This window comes from Eptatretus burgeri, chromosome 11, assembly GCF_056783735.1.
Source record: "Eptatretus burgeri isolate ZD-2024b chromosome 11, Ebu_testis_v1, whole genome shotgun sequence".
NCBI lineage: Eukaryota > Metazoa > Chordata > Myxini > Myxiniformes > Myxinidae > Eptatretus > Eptatretus burgeri.
Window position 1 is genome coordinate 45,332,411 of NC_140971.1, and position 26,895 is coordinate 45,359,305.

Consider the following 26,895-nt stretch of genomic DNA (forward strand, 5'->3'; position numbering starts at 1 on the left):
CGCGTTCGGCATCAATTACCGAACAGGCCCTGGACAGCACGACATTTGGTGTTGACTGGTGGTGTGGTTGATGGTTGTGGAAGGAGAAAGGCGAAGGTGGTGGGGGGTTTGCTGTGGTGGTTTGGTTGTTGGCGGGCGTCGTTTGGGAAAGGCGGTGAAGCGATGTTTGAGGGATGGAGTTGTGGAGGTAAAGAGGTGAAGGTGGTGGTGGTTGAGTTGTTGGCGGCTTAATGGTCCAAAAATAACGATAGAGAAAGAAAAATGGCTAACTCAAAGCGTCGCAGCCCGGATGAATCACACATATTCCCCCTAAACAACAGGTGTGGACTAACTACACATGAACTTAGCATCATAACTGATCTAAGGACCCTTTATGGTGTATTGCGAATTTCCACAGCCGTAACAATATATATATATATATATATATATATATATATATATATATATATATATATATATATATATATATATATATATATATATATATATTGGTAGCAAAAGAAGAGGCATCCATGGGGAAAGAGGAGGAAAATAAAGAAAACAGGTGTATGGAGAGAATGAACTAGATCAAAGAAGAATAAGAAGGAATGGAAGCAGAAGACTCAGGAGAAGAAGAAGATATAGGAGTAGAGGATGCCCAGGCACATAATAGGGGATAGAGGAACAAGAGGTGGTTGTTGAAGAAGAGAAGCTTGAGGAAAATTAGGAAGAAGAAGAGGAAAATGAGAAGAGGAAGAGTAAGTAGGTTGAGGAAGAAGAGAGCTTGAAGAAGAGGAAGATTATACAGCAAGACGAGTAAGCAGAGGAAACAGAAGGAAGAGGCATGGAGGTAGTGGAGAAGAGGAAGAGGAGGTAGAATTCAAAAAGGTGGCAGATGATGCAGAGAAGGTTAATGTTCAAGAAGAGAAGAAAAAGGAACCATCACACTTGACCAGCACCCCCACCCCCCCCCCACCCTTCCATCCCTATCTGCAATCTTTTCTACCATCATTAATCCAACCTTCATAACTCTCTCACTTTCAGGTTATCATTCTCTCTTTGTGTCTCTCTGTCTGTCTGTGTCTCTCCCTCTCTCCCCCTGTTCATTCGTCCCCTGATTGTTGTGCCCAACAACTGTGGCTCCACTACCAGTAAGTACATTGCCTTTTCACCCTCTGTGATCTTGCGATTCCATGAGCTTCAATTTTGTATCAAAAAAAAAAGAAGAAAAAAACAGAAGGAAGGAAGAATAGAAATGAGAATAGCGGTTATCAAAGGAAGAATAGGGTGTAGACTAGCAATTTTCAGGAGAAGAGGACGATTTTGTACAAATCAATGCAGATCCTCGAAATGCTTTTATCTCGTGGACATTGACACCAATCATAAGATGATTGTAATGTGACAACAGAAATCTCCTACCTGCCCTTTAAATCTATTTTCCACTCGACTTCGACACAAATGGTGAACCAACATATGGAAGGCCTGAATATCATGCTCTGCAAACAGATATTTACTTCCAATGTCAAGTCCAAACATTAACGCAATAGAAGGATAGAGCATTCCCAGTTCTTTATGTTTGGACAAACGCAATGAGGTTCAAGTACGATACTAAAAAGAAGAGATAAGTGGTTTACAGAACTGCAGGCAAGTGGAACAGAATGGCCAAACAGAATTGGACCATTAAATAAAGTCAAGATTGCTTTGGAAGAGACAAAAATAACAAAATCCCGAGATGAAGACGAGAATCAATTTCACTTAGGCAGTTTTCTTTTTGTCAGGTGATTATCTTTTGAAGTACTTGTCCATTTTCAAATGTTTTTTACTTGAAAAATCGAAGATTTCTTCGACCAAAAAGGTTTTTCAATTATATTGATCAGTCGATTTCATTACTTTGTCTGTCTGTCAATCGCCAACAGGTCACCATTTAAAACCGATCTTCACGAAGCTTCACGAAGTCATAGAGATAGTCTCAACTGAAAAGCCCGTTGATTTTGAGGTCAAAGGTCATCTTGAGGTCAAATTTCTAAAATCGTCATTTTTCATCCGATTGACTTGAAAATTGAATCAGGATTTGCATATTGGGTCACTGAATTGTGAAACCAACTATTTTTGAGATCAAAAGGTCAAGGGTCAACGGTCAACTCAACGTCAAACTTCTAAAATCATCAATTTTCAACTGAAAAATCGTCAATTTACATACGATTGACCTGAAAGTTGAACAGGATTTGCAAAGTCGATCAATGACTTGGGAAAGCAATTATTTGAGGTCAAAAGGTCAAAGGCCAAACTTCTAAAACCATCAAATTTCATCTGACAAATCATCAATTTTCATCTCATTAACCTGAAAATTAAGCACCAATTGCACAGTACATCACTGAATTTGAAACCAACTATTTTCAAGATCAAAAGGTCAAAGGTCAACTCAAGGTCAAACTTCTGAAGTCATCAATTTCAATGTGAAAAATAATCTATTTTCATCTGATTGACCTGAGCTTTGATTAAGATTGTCTATTTTAATCTTAACTAGCATAATCCATGCTCTGCGCGACATGTTGGGGTGGGTATGTTTGAGAAAGGAACTGATGCAGAGTATCAGTAGTAATTTTACTTTAATACAGTAAGTGGAATACGATTTCACTGTTTCAGAACCATTTTATTTACAATTTTTTGTACCATGCACCTCATATGGTCTTTGAGATAATGTAAGCCGAATATCACGTTACTCGAGCGCAGAACAAAGTCGAAGATAGCGCTACACGAAACCACAAACTCGGAAATAATATAGAAGATGAAATGGACAATTTGATGTATCCATGGCAACCTTTGGAGAGGGGGGCGGATTTTGCAAGTACGTGATCTGCACGACGTTATTTTCTTGTTTTTATGTTGCCCGCATCATCTCCTGCATCTCCACCCCCATTAAACCTACCTCAACCAACTCTCTTAGTTACAGGTTCGTGTGTTTCCTGCCCTCTCTTCTTTTCTTGTTTGAACATTCCCTTGCTCATTGTGCCCAACGGTTGCCACACTACCCCAATGTCACCATGTTGTTCTTTTCTGAGCCTAAATCATATCTATATATATATATATCTATATATATATATATATATATATATATATATATATATATATATATATATATATATATATATATTGTTACGTTTGAGGGGGGGGTATGCATTCAAAGGGTAATTAGGATGTTTAATTAGGTATGCCATGCTGTTCGAGTTTACCAGGATCTCGATGTAATAAGTAGCAATTCAGTGGTGATAAGTTGTCTAGTAAATGTTCATTTCTTCAAGGGGGAAATGATAATTGTCACGTAATTAGATAGGGACACGGGATAGGGTAAGTGTGTCTGCATAAACCCCTTTTGGTATTCTCTGGAGACTGGCCGTGACGTCACAGGACAGTGCAGCGGATGGCTCCGCCCCGTGATCACGATTGGCGGAAGGCAACGGCGGTGGGCCAATAAACGGCTCGATTGGAAGTGACGAGGACAGGAGGATAAAAAGGTTCTGTTCGGGGTCGAAAAAGAAGAGGAAGAAGATCGGGACAAAAAGATCGTGTTTTTTTGGTGTGGAGGCTGTTGCGCGGGAAGCGTACTTGTTGTTGCGCGGATTCGATCGTGTTCTTCATCGTGTCATGGAGCCTTGCTGAGCCTCGTGCCTCACCTTGGTTGGCTCTGGGGTTCTGCTGACTCGGAGTACGGGGTCGAACGGCGGGCGGACCTGCCTCCCTCTCCTGCTCGCAACTTGGCGCCAGAACTGGTTCCCTGGTGGCTGTGAGCGGACTTGGGCCAGGAGCAGGAGGTCGACAGCACCACGGTTTCTCCTGCCCCCCTGACGAGAGCAAGGCCAGCTCGTCCGAAGCCAATCCAGGGACAGTTGCGTCCACACCACGGTCCAGCCTGACCACCAGAAATAGCTACGTTTTGTGTGTGTGTGTGTGTGTGTGTGTGTGTGTGTGTGTGTGTGTGTGTGTGTGTGTGTGTGTGTGTGTGTGTGTACTTGGCGCCTTAGAGGGTTTGAGATCTGTATATTCATTGGAATTGTCTGTGTTTTCCCCACGCCCGATCCCACACCATCCCGTCGAATCGCCCCGGATCCCTCTTCTTGCCGAGTCTTGTTATTTCTGGTTGATAAGAAAAACAAATAAACATCATCAACTCAGTGAAAAGCGACTCGTGCCACCTTCCTCGTCCCGTTTGCGGTAGAGCGATTAGAACCACCATGTTTGGGTTATAAACAAATAAACCGCCTCCATCGTTTCGGCTCATTCTACGTTGGCGGGACTGTTCAAGTCCCGTGGACGTCACATTGGTGTCAGGGTGTTGGATGTTCGAACCCCTCTAAATTATATTTGGTATCGGGAGAATATACCAAGATTAAAATCTCGCCACAAATTGGAATATAAAATCACTCCAGAAAAGCGCGCGAGCGCGGGAAAATTTTGGCGGGATTTTTCAAATTTAAATTAATTGGCGGCAAACGGGACTTCTGCACCATGGCGGATGTGCAGATGTTTGAGGAGGAAGGCCACGTGTCTGGCAGCAAGTCGGGGGAAGAAGGGAGAGACGGGGGTAGGGTTGGAACCTCCCCCATTCCGAGCGTGGACCGTGCTTCATCGCCCGTAACGGAGCCGGCAGCGCCGGAAACCGGCATGATGACGATCTGGACAATGTTGGAACGTTTAATGAGTGCAATTACAGCACAGGGGGTAAAAATGACGGCACAGGGGGCACAAATGGCAGAAATGACGGCACAAATGGAAAATCAATTCGTGACACAGAGGGCAGACATGACGGCACAGGGGGCACAAATGACGGCACAAATGGAAAATCAATTCGTGACACAGAGGGCAGAAATGACAGATCAATTGGGGGTAATGGGGGTACAGTTGGGTGCACGGATTGATTTAATGAGGGATGAATTGGGGGAAAAGATGGAGAAAATGAAAACTGAGATGCAGGAGTGTGTGGATGTTAAATTGGGGGAAATACAAAGTAAATTTGAGGATAGATTGGAGGAAACAAAGGTAGAAATTACATTGGAGGGGGAAAATATACGGAAAAAATTGTTAGATAAAATTGATGCAACGAACATTTCGGGTTGATAAAGTGGATGAAAGCCTGGAACGTCATCGTGCCTGTGTGGATGCTCGTATGCAGCTGCAAGTTGAAGAGTGGGGAGAGCTGAGGAAGCAAGGGATGAATTTGGCGGAGGAGGTAAAAGGATTGGAGGCTCGTTTGGACAAACAAGATAAAATTATGAGCCAAGATGAAGTCTTGGATAAAGGCCTGGTAGAGCCGTCTTTTGTAAGTAGAGTGTCCGGGTTGGTTGAGGAGCAGCTACAAACTCGCGACGGAGCCTTGGAGGAGGTTGTGAGGGCCCAGAAGATCCTGCGGGAAGAGGTGAATCGGTCCATTCAACGTTTGGAACAGGAGGCAAAATTGAACCATGAGACCCTCACCACAAAACATCTTTGGCCACAGTGGGCTCCGAAATTGGATACGTAGCCACAAGGGTGTTTGATCCCTGGGCTGGATTTGGACAAGGGAGAAACTGAGAAGCGGGCCACCGTAAAAGTGATCCCCCTGGTAAATTTTGACGGGTCAGGGAGCCTTGAAGCTTTTCTGACGCAATTCGAGTGCATTTCCCAATTAAACGGGTGGAATGAGCGGGAACGTACAGGGAATTTGGTGGCAACGTTGCGGGGACCAGCCGCAGATGTGTTAAACGTGATCGCGGAGGGATGTTGACCAGCTCCCACATTTGCGAGGCGTTGAGCCGTCGGTTTGGGTTTGCAGCGAACTGTGATCTGGTGCGGGCCCAGCTCCAGCACCGCAGATTAAAGCCGGGTGAGACAGTGCAGGGGCTGGCACAGGACATTTACCAATCAGTCAGGATCGCGTATCGGGACCTTACAGTGGAGGCGTGGGACAGACTGGCACTCGAGAAATTTTTAGCTGCTCTTCCTGACCCTGAGGTCCGAGCGCTAGTGGAGCTGCAGGATCCACCCACCGTGCACCGAGCGGCTGAGTGCGCAGCCAGGCTGGCCTCGTGGAGTCGGCCGGGTCGGGTGCCCGAGAGGCCATCGGTGACAGTCCGACAGGCGGAGATTCAGGATCAAGGAGGGGGGCTGGGAGAAATTGGCATTACCCAAATGTTACAGAGGATGAATCCTCCTGCTGAACCGCCAGGTCTATCCGAGGTGCCCTTACATAGGTTGAGTCCGGAAATCACTGTCAGGGGTCGGGGAGACTAGATTGGGCTGAGCATATACGGCCATGCTCGGCTGCTGAGATTGTGGCGAAGTGCCCTCCTTTGGTGGAAAAAAATGAATTGTGGGAAAATTGGCATGGGTTTGTAAGTTCTGCTGGGTTTTAGAGTGACAATTGGGACAGTGGGTAATTGGTAACAAAGCGGGCACAAGTGGCTGTCCATTGGCTGGTGCGTGGATCGGGTGAGAAGTGCTGTGTGAGTTGTTTCAAGTTAAGAAGTGAAATGTATGGTGCACACATTGATTTTTTATTGGACATGGTGTGGTAACAGGGAAGGTCATGGTCGGCGAAGTGTTAGAAATGCAGGTGTCACATGTAAGGCCGATGGGGTGGGGGAGTCATGTGGGTTTTGTGGGTGGGGATGATGTGCTTGTCCACAGGGATTGCTGAAGCTCACGGTGAGCGGGAATTGCGACCCCCTTCAAGGAGATTCACCCCTGGTGGCTAATGGTGACAGTGTCTGGAGCCAACTGGGAGAGGGTCTGGTTGGGCGACCAAGGCGGGTAGGACCTTGGCGACCCAGGAAGGCCAGAGGAGCCAGTGAGACCCCTTCCAGTGTGTTGTACGGGATGAGAGCTGATGGCTACCAGGGGGGTGGGAATCAAAGGGAGCGGGGCAGAGAAACGTCTGGGTTGGACTAAAGCTTACCTGTGGGCATGGTTGCACCTGAGATGCCCCCATCATCTTGTGGTAACCCACCCCACGGCCACGACGGGATTCAGCCTGCATGATTAAAATGAGGACCATGACCTAGAAATGTGATGATGACCATGGTGTGAGTGTTGTGAAGATGTATGAGTCCCACTCGATCCCGCACAACTTGACATGTGCAGCAAGGGCATGATGTCCGCATAATTTTGGGGCAAGCAAATTTGAAAATTGGCTCCCCAGGTAACGCTGGGTTTATTAGCATCCACTGGGGGAGGCGGTCAAGTGTAAATATCCTGTGAATAGTGTCATTAAGGCTTATAGTAGGAATGTAAAGTATAAGTGTTGTGTTTTTGTGGAACCTTTTGTTTCCCCTCCCCAGATCACTGGAAGAGTGCTGGGCAAGAGCGATGATCCAGAGGATGAAGTGCAACTTCGCTCAGTGCTCTCATGTGATAAAATAAAAAATAAAAAATAAAAAAAAAACGAATGATTGTTTAGGCGAGGATAAGGCCATAAGGGGGTAGTACATTAAGCAGGATAGGTAAGTTAGCTGCGACTCGCTGCCCATTGCCCCTCCTACTTTATTTCGTTAGGTTAATTAGGTGTGAGTCAGTAAGTGTTAAGGCTGGTACGGTAGCGCCTGTGATATACCTTGCAGGAGCTGCGGTACCAGAGGAGGGGGCAGTGTTACGTTTGAGGGGGGGTATGCATTCAAAGGGTAATTAGGATGTTTAATTAGGTATGCCATGCTGTTCGAGTTTACCAGGATCTCGATGTAATAAGTAGCAATTCAGTGGTGATAAGTTGTCTAGTAAATGTTCATTTCTTCAAGGGGGAAATGATAATTGTCACGTAATTAGATAGGGACACGGGATAGGGTAAGTGTGTCTGCGTAAACCCCTTTTGGTATTCTCTGGAGACTGGCCGTGACGTCACAGGACAGTGCAGCGGATGGCTCCGCCCCGTGATCACGATTGGCGGAAGGCGACGGCGGTGGGCCAATAAACGGCTCGATTGGAAGTGACGAGGACAGGAGGATAAAAAGGTTCTGTTCGGGGTCGAAAAAGAAGAGGAAGAAGATCTGGACAAAAAGATCGTGTTTTTTTGGTGTGGAGGCTGTTGCGCGGGAAGCGTACTTGTTGTTGCGCGGATTCGATCGTGTTCTTCATCGTGTCCTGGAGCCTTGTTGAGCCTCGTTCCTCACCTTGGTTGGCTCTGGGGTTCTGCTGACTCGGAGTACGGGGTCGAACGGCGGGCGGACCTGCCTCCCTCTCCTGCTCGCAACTTGGCGCCAGAACTGGTTCCCTGGTGGCTGTGAGCGGACTTGGGCCAGGTCCAGGAGGTCGACAGCACCACGGTTTCTCCTGCCCCCCTGATGAGAGCAAGGCCAGCTCGTCCGACGCCAATCCAGGGACAGTTGCGTCCACACCACGGTCCAGCCTGACCACCAGAAATAGCTACGTTTTGTGTGTGTGTGTGTGTGTGTGTGTGTGTGTACTTGGCACCTTAGAGGGTTTGAGATCTGTATATTCATTGGAATTGTCTGTGTTATCCCCACGCCCGATCCCACACCATCCCGTCGAATTGCCCCGGATCCCTCTTCTTGCCGAGTCTTGTTATTTCTGGTTGATAAGAAAAACAAATAAACATCATCAACTCAGTGAAAAGCGATTCGTGCCACCTTCCTCGTCCCGTTTGCGGTAGAGCGATTAGAACCGCCATGTTTGGGTTATAAACAAATAAACCGCCTCCATCGTTTCGGCTCATTCTACGTTGGCGGGACTGTTCAAGTCCCGTGGACGTCACAATATATATATATATATATATATATATATATATATATATATATATATATATATATATATACATATACATATATATATATATATATATATATATATACATATACATATATATATATATATATATATATATATATATATATATATATATATATATATATATATATACATATACATATCTACACACACATACACACTCAGTGTACAAAACATTAGGAACACTTGCTCTTTCCATGAAAGAGGCCGATCAGGTGAATCCAGGTGAAAGCTATGACCCCTTCTCGATTACATCTGTTAAATCCACTTCAATCAGTGTATTTGAAGGGAAGGAGACAGGTTAAAGATGGACTTTTAATCCTTGAGACCATTGAGACATGGATTGTATATGTGTGCCATTCAGAGGGTGAATGGGCAAGGCAAAATAATTAAGTGCCTTTGAACAGGGTATGGTAGTAGGTGCCAGGCACACCAGTTTGAGTGTCAAGAACTGTCATGCTGCTGGGATTTTCACGCTCAACAGTTCCCTGTGTGTATAAAAAAATGGTCCACAACTCAAAGGACATCCAGCCAATGGCAGGTCAGTGGTCAAAAATGGCTCATTGGATTGGTTCGGAAAAAAAAATGGTTCGGACAAGGTGTACCGAGGGCGTGTCCCCCGGTAATTAGACCATGTGATTATAATTAGGTAACCAATTTAAACGGAAGACCCGAAGTCACGTGGTTGAGTTATTGGCGTTCACAGTCGGTTCGTGACCCACCGCGTCACGGAGTTATTCGTGTGCGACGGCCGGTGATTCCGGTGAGAACCCGAGATAGCTTCCGCCCCTCGTGGTCTTCTCACCCAGACCCCCGGCAGCAACAATATCTATATATAAATATATACATATGTATATATACATATATATATATATATATATATATATACATATATATATATATATATATATATATATATATATATGTATATATATATATATATATATATATATATATATATATATATATATATATATATATATATATATATATATATATATATATATATATATATACATACACACACACACACACACACACACACACACACACACACGTTTAACATCTAAAGGCCCGGTCACACCTTGACGTTTTAGCCAACGTATGCCGATTTTTGAATTTTTTTTCTAAAACGCTGGCACACGTTGAATACGTTATGGGTAAGTTTTGATAACATTGAGAGCACGCTGAAAAACACTGCCATACGTCGTTGTACGTTGGCTTTAAACGTTGTACTTTTTGGTTGTCCTCAAATTTTTTCATGCTTGAAATTTCACGACGTATGCCGGCGTATGACTCACACGTTCCGCTACGCTGGCCACAAGTTGTATGCACGGTCTGCGATCGTTGACAGACGTCAACACATGCTACTTCTAAGTTAATCATAAGTTGAGACACGCCGAGGTAATGTTTAGCATACCCGAAACTTATTTCTAATCTATGATTAACGTGTTGTTGGCACGTTACGCGATCGTTGTTACACATCAACAGACGTTACTTTTAAGTTACTCATAGGCTGAAAGACGTCGGTATAATGGATCGTCCTTGCGTCAGCGTCCACGGCCACGGCCAGGACACTTATTTGCAGCATTCTTCAAACTTTTCTTCGGCATGACGAGGATGTTCACACTTCGATGTCTAGCTTGGCTATGATTCCAATTGTCCATCGGCAGCGTCTATTTAAAATAGTCGAGTTTGAGCATTTTAACACGTTCAGAAGAAACGCTTCAAATTTCAAAACCCCAGCGTCAAAAAACAAAGGCGAGTGACAGCAATTTAAATCGTTCATTGTAAACAATGAAAATAGCTGAGTGGTACCGTTTAAAAGTCGTTGAGTGTAAAAAAATCCAATTGTTGAGCGCAAGCGTCTACTTTCAATAGTGGAGATGCAGCCATTTAAATCGTTGAGTTTATCATTTAAATCGTTAAATCGTTAAACGCAAGGACGATCCATCATAACCCACACCCTCCCCCTCACACTCACCTACTACTGCCAACATGAACAAACTACTACTAATACTAATACTAATACTGATACTGATACTGATACTGATACTGATACTGTTTCTGCTGACATGGACATCGACTCAAAAAGGACTCGAAAACACTGTTGGGTTCCCCTTTTATGAGCAGCATTTTTATATACCAATTCCCAAAACCGCTGGGAACACGTCTTTATATGGCAGTTGTAAGCTAGAAACACGTTAATTTTTTTTTTTTTGTCGACCGGAAGACGTCATTGGAATACGTCTACATACATCGATGTGTGTTGGGACTACGTAAAGAATTGGTTCAAAGCATGTCAAACATAATTTAGAAATAAGTTTCGCGTAAAAAAGACATTACCGCGACGTGTTTCGACTTATGAGTAGCTTAAAAGTAGCCTTTGTGGACGTGTGTAAGCGTCTACATATCGTGTGTACAACCTATCCCCATCGCATGCGGAACGTGTGTCATACGCCGAGTACATCGTAAAATTTTGAACATGTTTAAAATTTCTTGACGTACTCTACTTACTACGACGTACGATAGCGTGCTTTAGCGTTCTACTCACGTATACCAAACTTACTCATACCGTATTTGACGTGCCCCAACGTTTTCGACACATTTTTCTTAAGTCGGCATACGCTGGCAAGATCGCCAAGGTGTGACCGCGATGTTGACACTTCCATTTCTACGGCAGTTATGATTCGAATCGTTGTGCGTCAGCCTTTTAATAGGCTACGTCACGACATCGTCGGCGATGCGTGCAACGCGCTATGCCGGAGTTAGACTATCGTTGGGCATCGGTTGTGTAGGCCGACAACAGGTTCAGCATTCGTTGGTATAAGTTATCTATAACACAACGAAACGTTCTGTGTCCGTTACCAATGCGTTATACATAAGACCAAGTCGCTATGAATACGTCCGAATCTTTAAAAAAAAACATCAAAAGTTCAACATAAGCCAGCGTTTTAGATACATTTTAATACGTTGCCATCGCTGGATAAAACGTCAAGGTGTGACCGGGCCTTAAGTTTAACCAAAGAGTGATTCAATGAAACTTTCAAATTCATTTTCTCCAAGACGTTAAGAATATAAATGACTGTTTCGATCATTATTCTTCTTCTTATTATTATTATTATAATTATGATTATGATTATTATTACCATACTGCATGAAGAATCATTACAATACAAAAAAAATATCAGTTGTCAGACTTTGCTTATCGATAACTTTTAATATTTAATAATGGAATACTGCAATATGAGATGAGGGGGTGTTTGAAGAAGAGAAAGAGTGGACGGAGTGGGGAGTGTGGTGAGGATTTCTAAGCAAAAACAACAAGCACAACATATTCACATAAACTGGAGGGCAGATCAAGTGGCCCAGTGAAAACGTACCAGCCTGACGACCCCCCTCTGTAGCCACATCCAACATGTTCCTCAGCAGGTACTCCGCCGCAAGAGAGCCACCTTTGCTCTTAGCCCTGTTGGTGATAGATACGGTAGCCTGTGATGCTCAACACTCCGTCCGATGAAAAACAAAAAGGGCGTTCATTGTGGGCATCATCAAGAAAACGAAATGGAAATAAACCAGCTCATCCAGAAAAAAAAAAAAAATCAGTGCTTGAATCATTCCCAAGGCATAAATAAAATTCTGCTTATTGATCCAACTTCTCATCAGTTTCTTGGACCCTGGTCAATTATATGTTTCCACATGCTGGTGATGACATGAGAAGAGATTGTGAGTGAATATGGGCCAAGTTATATCATAAAGATGTGATGGAGTCAACAAGTGAGGGAAATGCACAAGTGTGTGTATATATATATATATATATATATATATATATATATATATATATATATATATATATATATATATATATATATATATATATATATATATATATATATATATATATATATCATAGGAAATACCTCATCATCGCACAACTTCAACAATAAGGCATCATGTCTCTTACCTAATGTAAAGAATTGTTTTTCTCTTCACTTTATTCTTCTACTGCAATAACTATTTGTTATCCCATCAATACGCATGTTCAATTGTGGTGCAACACTGCGGGCATCTTTGACTCAACTCGGTACCGAGAAGTATCTTTGATTTGATGACACCTTATTTAGTGTGCAGCACAGTGCTGTGAGTAGCATAATTGGCTGCAGAGATAGGGGATGGAGACGTGCCTCTGATGCAGTGCCCCCTGCAGGTTAGAACAGGAATTATTAATTTGTTCATGGTGCCGGCGATAACTCGCGTACTCTTCGCGAAGGACACCGTGGGATCTTTAACATCCACCAACGAAAGCTGGCAGACGGGACGGCAGTTTAATGTCCATCCGAGGGACGGCACACACACTGATGAATCGCCCTACCTGCAAAACACCAGGTTGACAGTTTCTAGTTGGGTCAATATTCAAACCCAGGATAGACAGCTTAGAGGCAAGTGTTCATAGCTCTCAAAGGGCATCCTTCGGCTCGTTGTATCGACTAATTCTTCTACTAGTTGTGATTGAGCATTTGTATTGCGGTCGTGTTTACTTCTACATTTCTGAAGGAAAAAAAATTGCATTAATTTACTAAACTGGTTAAAAAAAAAACAAATTTGAATGCTTGTAAATATGATAATTTACAACAATACGGTAATATATTACTTAATAAAAGACGTGATGTTAATGATTAGTTAGTGATTAATTACAACTATTTTACCAATCATCAAAATCAATGTAAAAAATGAAATTCCAATTAAGTCTGAAGCAATAATGGCTCCCCAATGTGTCGTGAAAAATTAAACAATCCTGCAGTGAATTGCAATGCGAATCACTAAAATGATTTTCTACTTTCACAAGGACAGGAAGGCACAACATATGAAGATATTTCACAGTTGTTGCTTTGAGTTGAACCAAAAAGTAACAACAACAACCTCTGGCACAGTTTAACTATCGATTCTCCGCTGGATTCTCACGTGTCAGCGTACCATCATTCACCTTTCAGGTAACCAAACAAAACAAGGGTTAACAATAACTTGCAATGGGATTTTAGCAATGTTAAAGAAACCAAAACTGCTTGAGAATAAAGAACGAGTCCTTCTGTTGAAGGGCAAGTGCCGATCTTCATCAGCGGACCGGTAGAACAAAAGATGACACCAACAAGATGCTGACTGAGCGAGGGACGTTGATCGAGGTATGCGAACCACCATGGACATCTATCGAGGTATCTCAATCACTGTGGATATTGATCGAGGTACGGCAACCACCGTGGACATTGATTGAGATACGGTAACCTCCGTGGAAAATTACTCGGGTTGCCAACAGCCATGGTAATCAAGGAGAAGCAGACGTTTCGATCTTTTAATCCTTCATCAGGGCAAAGGATGGGGTTCATGCTCGAAACATCAACTTTTCCTTCCTTCACCTGGTGGTTAGCATACCTCGATCAATGTCTTGTTGATTCCACTCCTCATATAAAAATGTGGTTTTTGAACCAAAAGTAAAGTTACCCAAGTACAAGGCCAAATACACTTTTACGGAAATGTCGAAGTAATTGGAATTCAACTCACAGTTAGCATTCCAGCTTACTTTCATACCGATAAAACAATTGCTGACAAATCTCAATAATAACCACTGAATCTGCATCACCTCAAACCCCATAGCATCGGGAAGCTCAATAAAACCCACATCGAGTAAGGAAAGCATGACGTATCATCGGTTTTTATTTTATTGTTGCCTCTTTTCGAGTAAGGCAGCCCTTTCTGCACTTGAGCAAGTATTATGAGTCAATGTCCGAGCAGAACCTCCTTGGGAAATTTGGGCACCAGTGCGGTTAGCCCCAAAGCCCATATCCCACGGGCAGTAGCAACAGGTGTACGTGAGAACACCGAAAGCCGAGAGCCGAGCAGTACACCCATTGGTGACGAGAGTAGGCAGGCCGGGCCACACTCCTAAGACTTTTAAGAGTTAACACCTCGGGTCGGAATTGCAAAAGAGAGTAAAGATATCACACGACTTTTCGCTTTGAAGGTATTAGCTCTCGGGCAATGGGAAGAAAGAAGCAAAGTCAACAAACAGCACAGCACGCACAGCGAAAACTGGTTTAGGACTTGTGCTTTGAACGCTCACAAATACAGTACACAAAGCCTGTGCTGCCTCCACGAACGGCCATTGTGCACAGTGACTGTAGTGAATTCCTTGGAAAAAAAAACCTTTTTGTGCTCGCTATAAAAAAGAACAGGCTTTGGATCCGAGCCAATTGTCCCTCAACGGCCAGATAAGGTTTCGAGAACAAGGCCTTCATTTATTTCGGCTGTGGAATGCTGTCAGAGCTGCCATTCACGATTTTCTTCCGAGCTCCCCGTTTCAATAATTCACTTCGGTGCTTGTTTAATTTCACCGCTTGCAGATCAGAGGTTTGAAGCGGCTGTCAGACCATTTCCTGAGAATGTTGCGGAAAGAAAGGCAGCAGCATGAAGCATTGCCGAGCGCTTTCTGAATTGTTGCTGGCTGTCTGCTTGCATTGATTCATGCGAGAGACAGACTCGGAGATCCGTATGACTGTATTTAGCTTTGAATGAACACTAACAGCTCCAATGCCTCAGGATGGCCGGGAGGACCGGCCTGACCCTTGAATCAAGGTTGGTCCAATCACCTATCCTAAAGCTGAAGGCACTCAAGCTTGGCATGAAGGGATTTAAGTGCCGTTACATTTCCAGCTAAAGAACCACTCTCTGAGTGTCATTTGCCAAATCCAGATAACTGGAAGTGAGCAACAAACCCCGTTGAGCAATGCTCATGGAAACTGGGAGACAGGAATTTGGACTTGAACAATGCTTTTGATCTAAATGCCTGCAGCTGGTAGAAACAAATGATGGAATATCTCAAACTATCGAGGAAGTTGAAGGTAATGAGAAAGCCAGCTTAAAGATGCCCCATGCCTCTGGAAGGCAACACATCGTGATGCAATCAGTTTGTGCACAACGACCAGAAAAAGGGTTTAAAGTTACTCGGAATAACGGGAAGGAAATCAAACAAAGACGAGACCAAGTGAACGTGAAGGAGACCACGCTAATTCAAATGCAGAACGGGGTATTAAATGGACCCTCGGAAATTATGGACCCCAAGGAGTTCAAGGCCATTTACAAAACTGTTAGCGTAGCATCGATGAGTACGCCACCTTCCGGAGGGACGTTAAACTAGTTGTCCCGTCCGCTAGCACTTGCTCGGGTATGTTAAACATTTCATGGCAGTTCTTGAAAACAGTAGGCCATTGTTTGAATCATATATCCCGACCAAATTATGACCCTGTTGTAAAGTTACTTGGGCAGCACCCTTTGATATAGTAGCAACCTGTCCAGTGTAAATTCTCAGCTGCTAAATAATCCACAAACTAGAAAAGAGCGAGCCCGATTCCCTTCCAGAGGGGTACAAGAGCAATTCCGATTATAATATGCAAGCTCTTCCATGAATGTTAGCAATGGTGGGAAATGGCACGAGGTTTGGATTGAGAGATAAGAATAAGAAAAAGAAGAATCAGAATACGAATACGAATAATAATAACAATAAGAAATAATCACTCCTTTGTGCAACAATGAAGGCAAATTAAAAGAAGAACACAATACAGAAAAAGCAAAATAACACCAAACAAAGAACTGTCAATCATGGAACCACCCATCTCACGTCGGCATTATACTTGATGATCCCCATATTTCTTAAGTTTTACTCTTCTTTACATAAGCCTGGTGTTGGCTCAACAGTTAAGGAGGTTGGCTTAAGATCTTAGCGTCTTGAGTTTGAGCCTGTCGTGTTGTTAGATAACACCTGGTGGGGTGACTTAGCCTATCATCCTTCTGACGTCAGAAAAATGAGTTTGCTTCGATCGACGTTACGAGTTCGTTTTAACTTCGATTTTAATTTTGTCTTCGGTTTTTGCGATCGCTTAGGACGCTAAACACTCGGTTGTCAAAATTCTGGTAAAAATCGGATGTTTTGGAGACGTTTTAAGATTGTATTAAAAATATTTCACTCGCCGCGTCACGGCTCGTCACGTGGTGCAGCGCGCTCGAGCAGAGGCGTCGTTGATCACGTAAAGGTTTTCCGTGTGCGCGTTGACGGTGTTTTCAATAAAGATGGTGTTTAAAAGTCATTTTTTTTATCCCAATAAAGGTCATCGTCGCATGCCTGACTCGCTAAGCTGTCGGATTATGTAGAGATTGTTGGTGGATGGCAGAATATTACGGTTTTGAGACTTTGATAAAATAATATTAAATAATTGCGGTGAGAAATGGAGATTTTTGTTTCGGTCAACGTTACGATTTTTGATGGTTTGGTACAGAATCATCGGAGAAACTTCTGGTTTGCATCGCTACCTTCTCCAGAGACAGCTTTTATTAGACAAGGTGAGAGGTCAAGTTGACGATTTCGTAAGTACCAGTCTATGACTGCTTGTTTGTGTGTTTGTTTGTGTGTGTGTTTGTAGGCACGATAACTCGAGAACGGAAGAAGCTACCAATGTCAAATTACACCACGTGATTCAGGACGGTGATTGCTAGCACTTAGATTTTGGTCAAAATCGGTCAAAGGTCAAGGTCACAGTGAGGTCAAACATTCGATTTTTGATGGTTTGGTACAGAATCATCGTAGAAACTTCTAGTTTGTGTCGCTGCCTTCTCCAGAGACAGCTTTTATTAGACAAGGTCAGAGGTCAAGTTGACGATTTCGTAAGTACCAGTCTATGACTGCTTGTTTGTTTGTGTTTGTGTGTTTGTTTGTAGGCATGATAACTCGAGAACGGAAGAAGCTACCAATGTCAAATTACACCACGTGATTCACGAGGGTGATGGCTAGCGCTGATTAGATTTTGGTCAAAATCGGTCAAAGGTCAAGGTCACAGTGAGGTCAAACATAATTCCGTAAATTCATGTGGAGAAATGGAGTATTTTTGCTTCGCTCGACGTTACGAGTTCGTTTTAACTTCGATTTTAATTTTGTCTTCGGTTTTTGCGATCGCTTAGGACGCTTAAAACTCGGTTGTCGAAATTCTGGTAAAAATCGGATGTTTTGGAGACGTTTTAAGATTGTATAAAAAATATTTCACACGCGCGTCACGGGTCGTCACGTGATGCAGTGCGCTCAAGCAGACACGTCGTTGACTCACGTATGGTTTTGCGTGTGCGCGCTGATGGTGTTTTCAATAAAGATAGTGTTTAAAAATCATTTTTTATCCCAATAAAGGTTATCGTGACATGCCAGACTCGTTGAGCCGTTGGATTATGTAAAGATTGTTGGTGGATGGCTGAATATTACAGTTTTGTGACTTCGATAAAATAATATTGAATAATTGCGTGAAGAAATGGAGATTTTTGCTTCGCTCGACGTTACGAGTTCGTTTTAACTTCGATTTTAATTTTGTCTTCGGTTTTTGCGATCGCTTAGGACGCTTAAAACTCGGTTGTCGAAATTCTGGTAAAAATCGGATGTTTTGGAGACGTTTTAAGATTGTATAAAAAATATTTCACACGCGCGTCACGGGTCGTCACGTGATGCAGTGCGCTCAAGCAGACACGTCGTTGACTCACGTATGGTTTTGCGTGTGCGCGCTGACGGTGTTTTCAATAAAGATAGTGTTTAAAAATCATTTTTTATCCCAATAAAGGTTATCGTGACATGCCTGACTCGTTGAGCCGTCGGATTATGTAAAGATTGTTGGTGGATGGCTGAATATTACAGTTTTGTGACTTCGATAAAATAATATTGAATAATTGCGTGAAGAAATGGAGATTTTTGCTTCGCTCGACGTTACGAGTTCGTTTTAACTTCGATTTTAATTTTGTCTTCGGTTTTTACGATCGTTTAGGACGCTTAAAACTCGGTTGTCGAAATTCTGGTAAAAATCGGATGTTTTGGAGACGTTTTAAGATTGTATAAAAAAATATTTCACTCGCCACGTCACGGGTCGGCACGTGGTGCAGTGCAATTGACCAGAGGCGGCGTTGATCACGTAATGGTTTTCCGTGTGCGCGCTGACGGTGTTTTCGATAAAGTTGGTGTTTAAAAGTCATTTTTTATCCCAATAAAGATTATCGTCGCATGCCTGACTTGCTAAGCCATCGGATTATGTAAAGATTGTTGGTGGATGGCTGAATATTACGGTTTTGTGACTTTGATAAAATAATATAAAATAATTGCGTGGAGAAATGGAGATTTTTGCTTCGGTCAACGTTACGATTTTTGATGGTTTGGTACAGAATCATCGTAGAAACTTCTGGTTTGTGCCACTACCTTCTCCAGAGACAGCTTTTATTAGACAAGGTCAGAGGTCAAGTTGACGATTTCGTAAGTACCAGTCTATGACTGCTTGTTTGTTTGTCCGGTCGTCTACAGCCCAAACGGCTGGACCAGTCGTTCTTAAATTTTTACACCTGATAGGCAATCCACCTGAGATGGTCTGCGTCGAAACAGCGTCTTAATCGGACTAAACGTCACGACGTGACGTCACACAACGTGAAAACACATTTTTGGACATAACTCAGTGAACGGAAGTCGCTACGACTTCCGATTAACGCCAAATTAAACTTCATTCAAATATCTAAACGATTACTACATGCATCTTATTACAAATTACGCATAGTTTTCGCAAGCATATGACGTCAAAGTTTTGCCTATTGACGTCATTTCTAAAAAATATTTACGCTCGTGTGCAGCCGAAACTACTGAAGCAATCGTTCTCAAATTTTAACACGTGATAGCCAATCTTGCTGAAATAGTCTGGGATCAAATCACGTCATAATCACACTTAACGTCACGACGTTAAGTCAAAAAAAGGTGAAAACAAGCTTTTGAACACAACTCAGTAACCAGAAGTCGTAGCGACTTCCTGTTGACGCCAAAACAAACTTAAATGGAATATGTAAATGTTTTAAAATGCATGTTAGTACAAATTATGCACAGTTTTCGCAAGCGTATGATGTCAAAGTTTTTAGCTATTGGCGTGATTTAAAAAAAATTATATTCGTTCTACAGGTCACAATTCTTCACCGATTTGGATGAAATTTTAACAGCTGATAGAAATCCACAGTGCAAAAAGATATGTGAGTTTTGGTGATGTTCAAGATCAGGATTCTGCATCACTTTATATTATCGCCCGTTATAAACCAATGGGGAATTTTGTGAATTACACATGGCTATTTCTCAAACAGTTTTGCACTTATTATATTGAAACTTATACTGTCTATTTATGCATGTAATATTAACATGTGTACAAAGTTTGATCGAAATTGACCTAAGGTTAAGGTCAGGGTCACCCAAAACATGAAAAACACACATATAAAATACATATTTTTGTTTTACAACATATTTCAAACCTGATAACGGGATCGTAAAGCTGGTTGAAAAGCAATGTTCCTCGGTATTTTCAAATATTTTCTACGATCAGAATGAAGGCAACAAGCACCGATGATAAGTTGTTGAATGTCACATGGTGGCTTTAAATGAGTTGTGAAAATTTTCAATCTGCTAGCCGTTACCATGACAATGTGCGCCTGATAATTGTTATTTGTGACGTCACATCATTTTATTAATGTACGAACAAATAAACACCACACATTCCATGACATTACAGCTTGGACCACCACACGGAAAGGTCAACTAATTCGCCAAGTGTCGTGCTAAGCACGATTTTTCATTTGCCTGTTTGTTTGTTTGTCTGTCTGTCTGTTAGCAACTTTACGGCAAAACGGCTTTAGCAAACAGTATCAAATTTAATCCACAGGTGGGTAATGAACCTTGGACGACCCCATTAACTTTTGGGTCCAATTGGATGAAAGGTCAAGGTCAAGGTCACAAAAAGATCAAAATCGTTTTTCGCTCATAACTTCGTCAAAAATGATCTGATTTACTTCAAACTAAGCTTATAGTGAACCTTATTCTATTTGTCACTTATAATCCTACCCATTCCTACAGTGAAAAATGCATATTTGTGAAGATCGGTAGGGTCCGAAATTTTGGGGGTCATGGTCATCGGTCAAAATTACAAATTTTCCATTAAAACTAAAACATGGTTACGAAAATACAACTTTACGGGAAGACGGCTGGCTCAAACACTGTCAAATTGTATTCACAGGTGGGTAATGAACCTCGGACGACCCCATTAACTTTTGGGTCCAATTAGGTCAAGGTCAGGTCACGAAAAGGTCAAAATCTTTTTCGCTCATAACTTCGTCAAAAATGGTTTAATTGACTTCAAACTAAGACTAAAATATTCCTTATAATCAACATTCAGGTTAAGGATGTATCAAATTTAACTTTGATCCCCAAAATAACTTTATGCCTTAAATGGGCAGGATTTGTTGTGCCTGGCACCACTTCTTTAAATTGAAGTACTACAAAACTGGTGGTTTTTGTAAGTATTATTGTGATCTACAGTCTTCAAGTATGTAATTCAATTTAAATTAAAGAAAGATTGTAAAAGTCATATAAATAAATCATTTCCGGTTTCACCGCCATTTTCTGCAGTGTTGATTGCATCACCTTATTTAACACATTCGATTAGTTATTCGTGCCTGTTGGATATGTCCATTATGATGTCCTTAAAAACAGTTCGCTTCCTGTTTGGAAAGATTTTCAATCTTGTCTGACTGCCTGGCAGGCAGACAGAGTAGAAATATTATCTCACTCCTCTCTGTGCATGTGTGATCGGGGTGAATTCTGGGACAAGGCACGGTCAAACAAAAGACTTGTCCTATTCATGTTCTCATTCATGTTCAAAATATAACATTCAATTTACATGTCATTTCTCGATCGTAAGCTGACGATCATAAACTGATAAGACAGACAAGGAACAAGGAAATCCAATACTGGTGGAGGCCATTCAGCCCATCATGCCTGCGCGAACACCACACAGATCCAAGGAAGAAAATGCAAAAAAACCCCAAAAAACTTTTGAATTAATGAAATATATATATTATATTTTTCAGAGGGGCAATTTGAATTCGGCAATTTGAGTGCCAACAGATGGACGGACATTAACCAATTGCTTCATTCCACTTTTCATTTTGCTTGTGGAGGGTAAAAATGCTGCCACATGAGTTTTCCAACACGAGCTGCATATTAGATATTTATGTACACGAGCAGAGTACCCGCCACATGGGTGATCTTGTTCCAAGCATGCACATACCTATATTTGGGTGGTTTATAGACAACTGACAGCTGCCTTAATTGCTTCCGGAAATATTAAAAAAAACCTAGGTTACATGCATGAAGCAAAAACATACCTTCTGCTTATAATTCAAAATACCTCAGTGCACTAGAAAACGTGGGGGACAGGAATACTTTACTGTAAATGGTGGAGACTTGAAATACGCCTGGAGCGGTGCTGCATGAAACACAATTACAAGGATAATTTGATAATCTTCAAATGGGGTGTTTAAATTTACCCAAATACCCAGTTTTCACTCGTGAAATCCCATGGAGTACTTATAATCCCATGGAGTACTAACCCTAACCCTAACCCTAACAAAAAAATCAAAGATTCATCATCGACTATCAAACGTTGCCGATCTTTTCAAGATGGCTCCTCGGTTGATGTCACTCTCCCGGAATACAGCTCATCAACGGCATGATTCCCCTTTACCTCCACCACCAAAGGTAGATGGAAGTTATATTTTCATCCCTGTTTGTCCGTCTGTATGTTTGACTTTGAGCACGGTATCTCAAGAGGTTGTGGACGGATTTGGACGAAACTTGGTGGGCAGCAAGTTTGGTGTGTGACGAGCACAAATTGATTGGATTTTGCCGAAGATCTGGATCCAGATACTAGAATGTTTTTTGTTCTTCAAATTTCAAGAATTCTTCGAATTTTTAAAGCGATGCTTCCAGCATTGAGAGATGGGGCCAAAAACGATATATTGCAGGATATCTCAAAAAGTTGACGGATTATGACAAAACTTGGTGGATTAGTTGGGTAGGTGACAAGAACAAGCCGATTCGATTTCGGTGAAGGTTCTGATGCAGATACGGCCCATCCATCCATCCATTGGGACCATACTCTGTGCAGAGCTTTGGTGCTGCCTCAGCAGTCTCCTGGGCTGTTGGGCACCATCCTGGACGGGTCGCTACTGCACCGCAGGATACCAACAAGCTGGTACTCATTTTTGCTCACCTCAGAGGGATGACAGGCTGAGATACGGCCTATCAGTGGGATACAAAACATAAATTGTTCAGCCTGACGAAAGTATGCGCTCTACCGAGTGCCGTTCTAGTTTCAAATGCAATGTTTTATCGTCGTAGCATGCAGTCATACAGCTGGTTGTTTGATGGAAGTTTTAAGTGTAATAATGACAAATGCAAGGCGGTCATCCCCATGACACTAATTGCTCTGGCAGGATTCTAGATTTCCGGTATGTAATGATGCAACATCCTACTCTTGTGGAAACAATATTTCTGAATCTTTGAACATTCACATTGCAACCGGGACACCTGGCTTTACACATCTGCTCCGGGGCACAACGTGCCCTATGATGCAGGTGAGATCAATTTTTAGTCTTAAATGTGAGAGGAACATGTTTCAGAAAAAATATTTCATTTGAGATATCGAAGGCACCAGTTACACGAAATTAAATACTACAAAGAAGTTAGTATAAATTCAGTATACGAACCAGAGGTGGCTCTATACATGTCGTTCGGGACACAATATGATGGCATTTTTTAACCTCATGCCACAACATTCCACAAATGGAGTTGAATCTTGGCATGAAGACACCGAGGCATTTTGTCGGCCTCATCGCAGAAACCATTTCTCACCCTTGTTTCAAAAATAAAAACAATGTTACAGATAAAATGCTGTGATAAAGAGTTTTGGTGAATGCTGCGGTGTGAGATGCTTTAACTATAAATTAATAATGATCAACTCATGACTGACAACAATCAGGTGTAAGTCGGACACGGCATGATTGGAAAAAAAATATATAAAAAAAAACTCAATGAAAATAAAATTCCATGGGCTATTGAAGTGAGAGGATAAGAGCCATGGTAACCATCCTCTGTGATCATTGCCTTGACAGAGAAATCAATATGTGCAGAAGCGCAACTAATTGTTTTTGGGATTGTTTGAGACAGTGTGGCTTATCCAAAAAGCTTAGATTGAGAAAAAAACCAACAACTCGATATTCAAGAAAAAAGCTTCCTTGAGGTAATGCAAGAACTTCCTGCCTTGTAACAGCCTTCGCTAAGAGATTTAGTGGCTAAGCTGAGAATTCAAGACAAGGAGCAAATTTGTCGATAATATTTTAAAATGTATGTTCAAATTTTGAACTTGGTTCACACAATCATTTTAACTTGCACTAAACAATTGCATTTCCTAATTTTGATATCCCTCTGGTAAATTTACTGAAAAACAAAATAATCATAAAAAAGATCTTATTAAGGACAGATCGAAATTCATTTGAATATTTTTACAAACAAGCCCATAATAACAAACAATAATTAGCTAGGCATGAACATTCAGTTAGAAAAATGTGTGTGTGTGTGTGTGTGTGTGTGTGTGTGTGTGTGTGTGTGTGTGTGTGTGTGTGTGTGTGTGTGTGTGTAGGGGAGGATGGGGGAGACTAAGAGATGGAGAGAGAGAGAGAGAGAGAGAGAGAGAGAGAGAGAGAGAGAGAGAGAGAGAGAGAGAGAGAGAGAGAGAGAGAGAGAGAGAGAGAGAGAGAGAGAGAGAGAGAGAGAGAGAGAGAGAGAGAGAGAGAGAGAGAGAGAGAGAGAGAGAGAGAGAGAGAGAGAGAGAGAGAGAGAGAGAGAGAGAGAGAGAGAGAGAGAGAGAGAGAGAGAGAGAGAGAGAGAGAGAGAGAGAGAGAGAGAGAGAGAGAGAGAGAGAGAGAGAGAGAGAGAGAGAGAGAGAGAGAGAGAGAGAGAGAGAGAGAGAGAGAGAGAGAGAGAGAGAGAGAGAGAGAGAGAGAGAGAGAGAGAGAGAGAGAGAGAGAGAGAGAGAGAGAGAGAGAGAGAGAGAGAGAGAGAGAGAGAGAGAGAGAGAGAGAGAGAGAGAGAGAGAGAGAGAGAGAGAGAGAGAGAGAGAGAGAGAGAGAGAGAGAGAGAGAGAGAGAGAGAGAGAGAGAGAGAGAGAGAGAGAGAGAGAGAGAGAGAGAGAGAGAGAGAGAGAGAGAGAGAGAGAGAGAGAGAGAGAGAGAGAGAGAGAGAGAGAGAGAGAGAGAGAGAGAGAGAGAGAGAGAGAGAGAGAGAGAGAGACAGAGACAGAGAGAGAGAGAGAGAGAGAGAGAGAGAGAGAGAGAGAGAGAGAGAGAGAGAGAGAGAGAGAGAGAGAGAGAGAGAGAGAGAGAGAGAGGCAGAGAAAGAGACAGAGACAGAGACAGAGACAGAGAGAGTCTTTCAGATGTGACGTTTGAGGAATTCTGCCAATGTCTGTAAAAAAAATTTTTATGGCTCTTCTAACTTCCAAAGAACATATAGACAAGTTTTAATCATCAGTGTATAGCAGTAATTTTATTCAAGTATTGAGATATATACTTGCATCAGAAAAGGCATCTCGATGCAGCACATCTGGAAAGAATCAGCTACATGGTCATGGTGACAAAGAGGTGTCGTGTTAGCACTCGTGTTGTGGGTTGTTGATTGTGGGACCAAAGTTTTAAAATAATTACAACAAGAGCAAGAATTGCTTTGCAATACATGTTACTTACCGTTCCCAATGAATGTTTGGGAGATAAAAAAAAAATTTGTTTGCATTTAACGCACACTCAAGCAGATCGCAAAATGAAAAAGAAACTCTAAACGCAGCCTGTTTAGTTTGTTTCTCAGCTTTGCCTATTTCATAGTGAAAATAACCCAATGTACATACGTGAAGCAAAAACATGCGTACAGCTTATGTGTATATATATAATACATCATGGTTATATACCTGGGATCATTCCAATTACACTGGACCATGGACTAAAAGCAGACCCTAAGGCCTGCCAATTTGTGCTGCTTCATACAATGGCAGTGCATGATTTTATTGGGGTGGAGTGAGGCAAGCTGTCCAGCCAATGGGTGTACAGCAGTGGGGTGGAGTGAGGGCAGCTAAGCACTGACCTATGTATAATATATGATATTTTCTAAGTCTAAAAAGGGCATAACTCTGTGAACAATTGATGAAACGTCCTAAAACTCGAACTTGTTCTGTAACTTATCATAATAAAGCCATTTTCCAAGTTTCAATTGAACATGATAAAGGGTATGTGAAGAAAGTTGGAAAAAACAACAACACACACATGGGACAAAACGGACGGAAAGACGGGAGCAAACCTATATTCACCGGACGGGGACAAATACGGATAATCGATAAATGATGGAGCTATATGGCATATGTGTGTTTGTAAGTGTCAACTAATCCTCCTAGAGGATCTGACAGAGGAAGCTGAAACTTTCAGGGATTAATGAGGGCACCCTGAAGTTGTGTATGTGCCAGTTCTGTTTGATTCCATCAAGTTTCGAAAAAAGAATTATTTTTGCACAATTTGGCATTTTCTTCCTTTGGGAAGAGGTGGATGGGTTATAATTACTATTGAATTATATATTTTGTTAACCCAGGTTTATAATTATTCCAGATGCAACCCCTAATATCGGTAAATGATTCTTAAACGAGTAAAAATAGTGGTAGCAGTAATCGTAGTTGCCTTAGCAGTAGTAGTAGGAGATAGTAGATGGAAGGAAGTCGCTGTGTGTGTTTGCAAGCCAGTAGTAGGAGTGAAATGACCAAAACAAGTGAAGCAAGTTGTTGTGAAGGGAAGGAATTATCCAGAGGGGTGGGAGAGTATAAAATGGGGTGTCCGACAACATGTTTGGCAATTCGGTGATAAAATATGCAATAGCATTGATCATCAATCGTATGAATGTCAATCTGGAATGTATAATCCATGTTCAAACACTTGCTGGAATGCAAAATTTGTGCGATTAAAACATTCATTATTCACAAAAAGAAATGTCATGGCAGCTGTTCTTCTTCCGAATAAAATAATCGATCACAAATGGAGGATTTGATCAACACTTGCAGTTTATCAATATTATTAATGAATTGTTAAATTATTTTGCTGCTACACTTGTAGACCTTTGATTCATTAATAAATGGTACCAGTAAACAAACCAACCAACAAACAAACAAACAAACA

General features: G+C 42.0%; 1 protein-coding gene across 6 annotated transcripts in view; it reads right to left on the reverse strand.

Annotated features, from left to right (window-relative positions):
• LOC147016985 (histone-lysine N-methyltransferase ASH1L-like) overlaps window positions 1-26,895 on the reverse strand; it is a 298,948-nt gene that overhangs the window by 125,984 nt on the left and 146,069 nt on the right. For all 6 annotated transcript variants that reach the window (XR_015049297.1, XM_085846304.1, XM_085846302.1 and 3 more), the window contains exon 5: window positions 12,135-12,220. Coding sequence is in view for 5 of the 6 variants with exons in the window: in XM_085846304.1 (XP_085702430.1) it covers window positions 12,135-12,220 (86 nt within the window). In the remaining variant the exon portion in view is untranslated. The remainder of the gene's footprint in view (window positions 1-12,134; window positions 12,221-26,895) is intronic.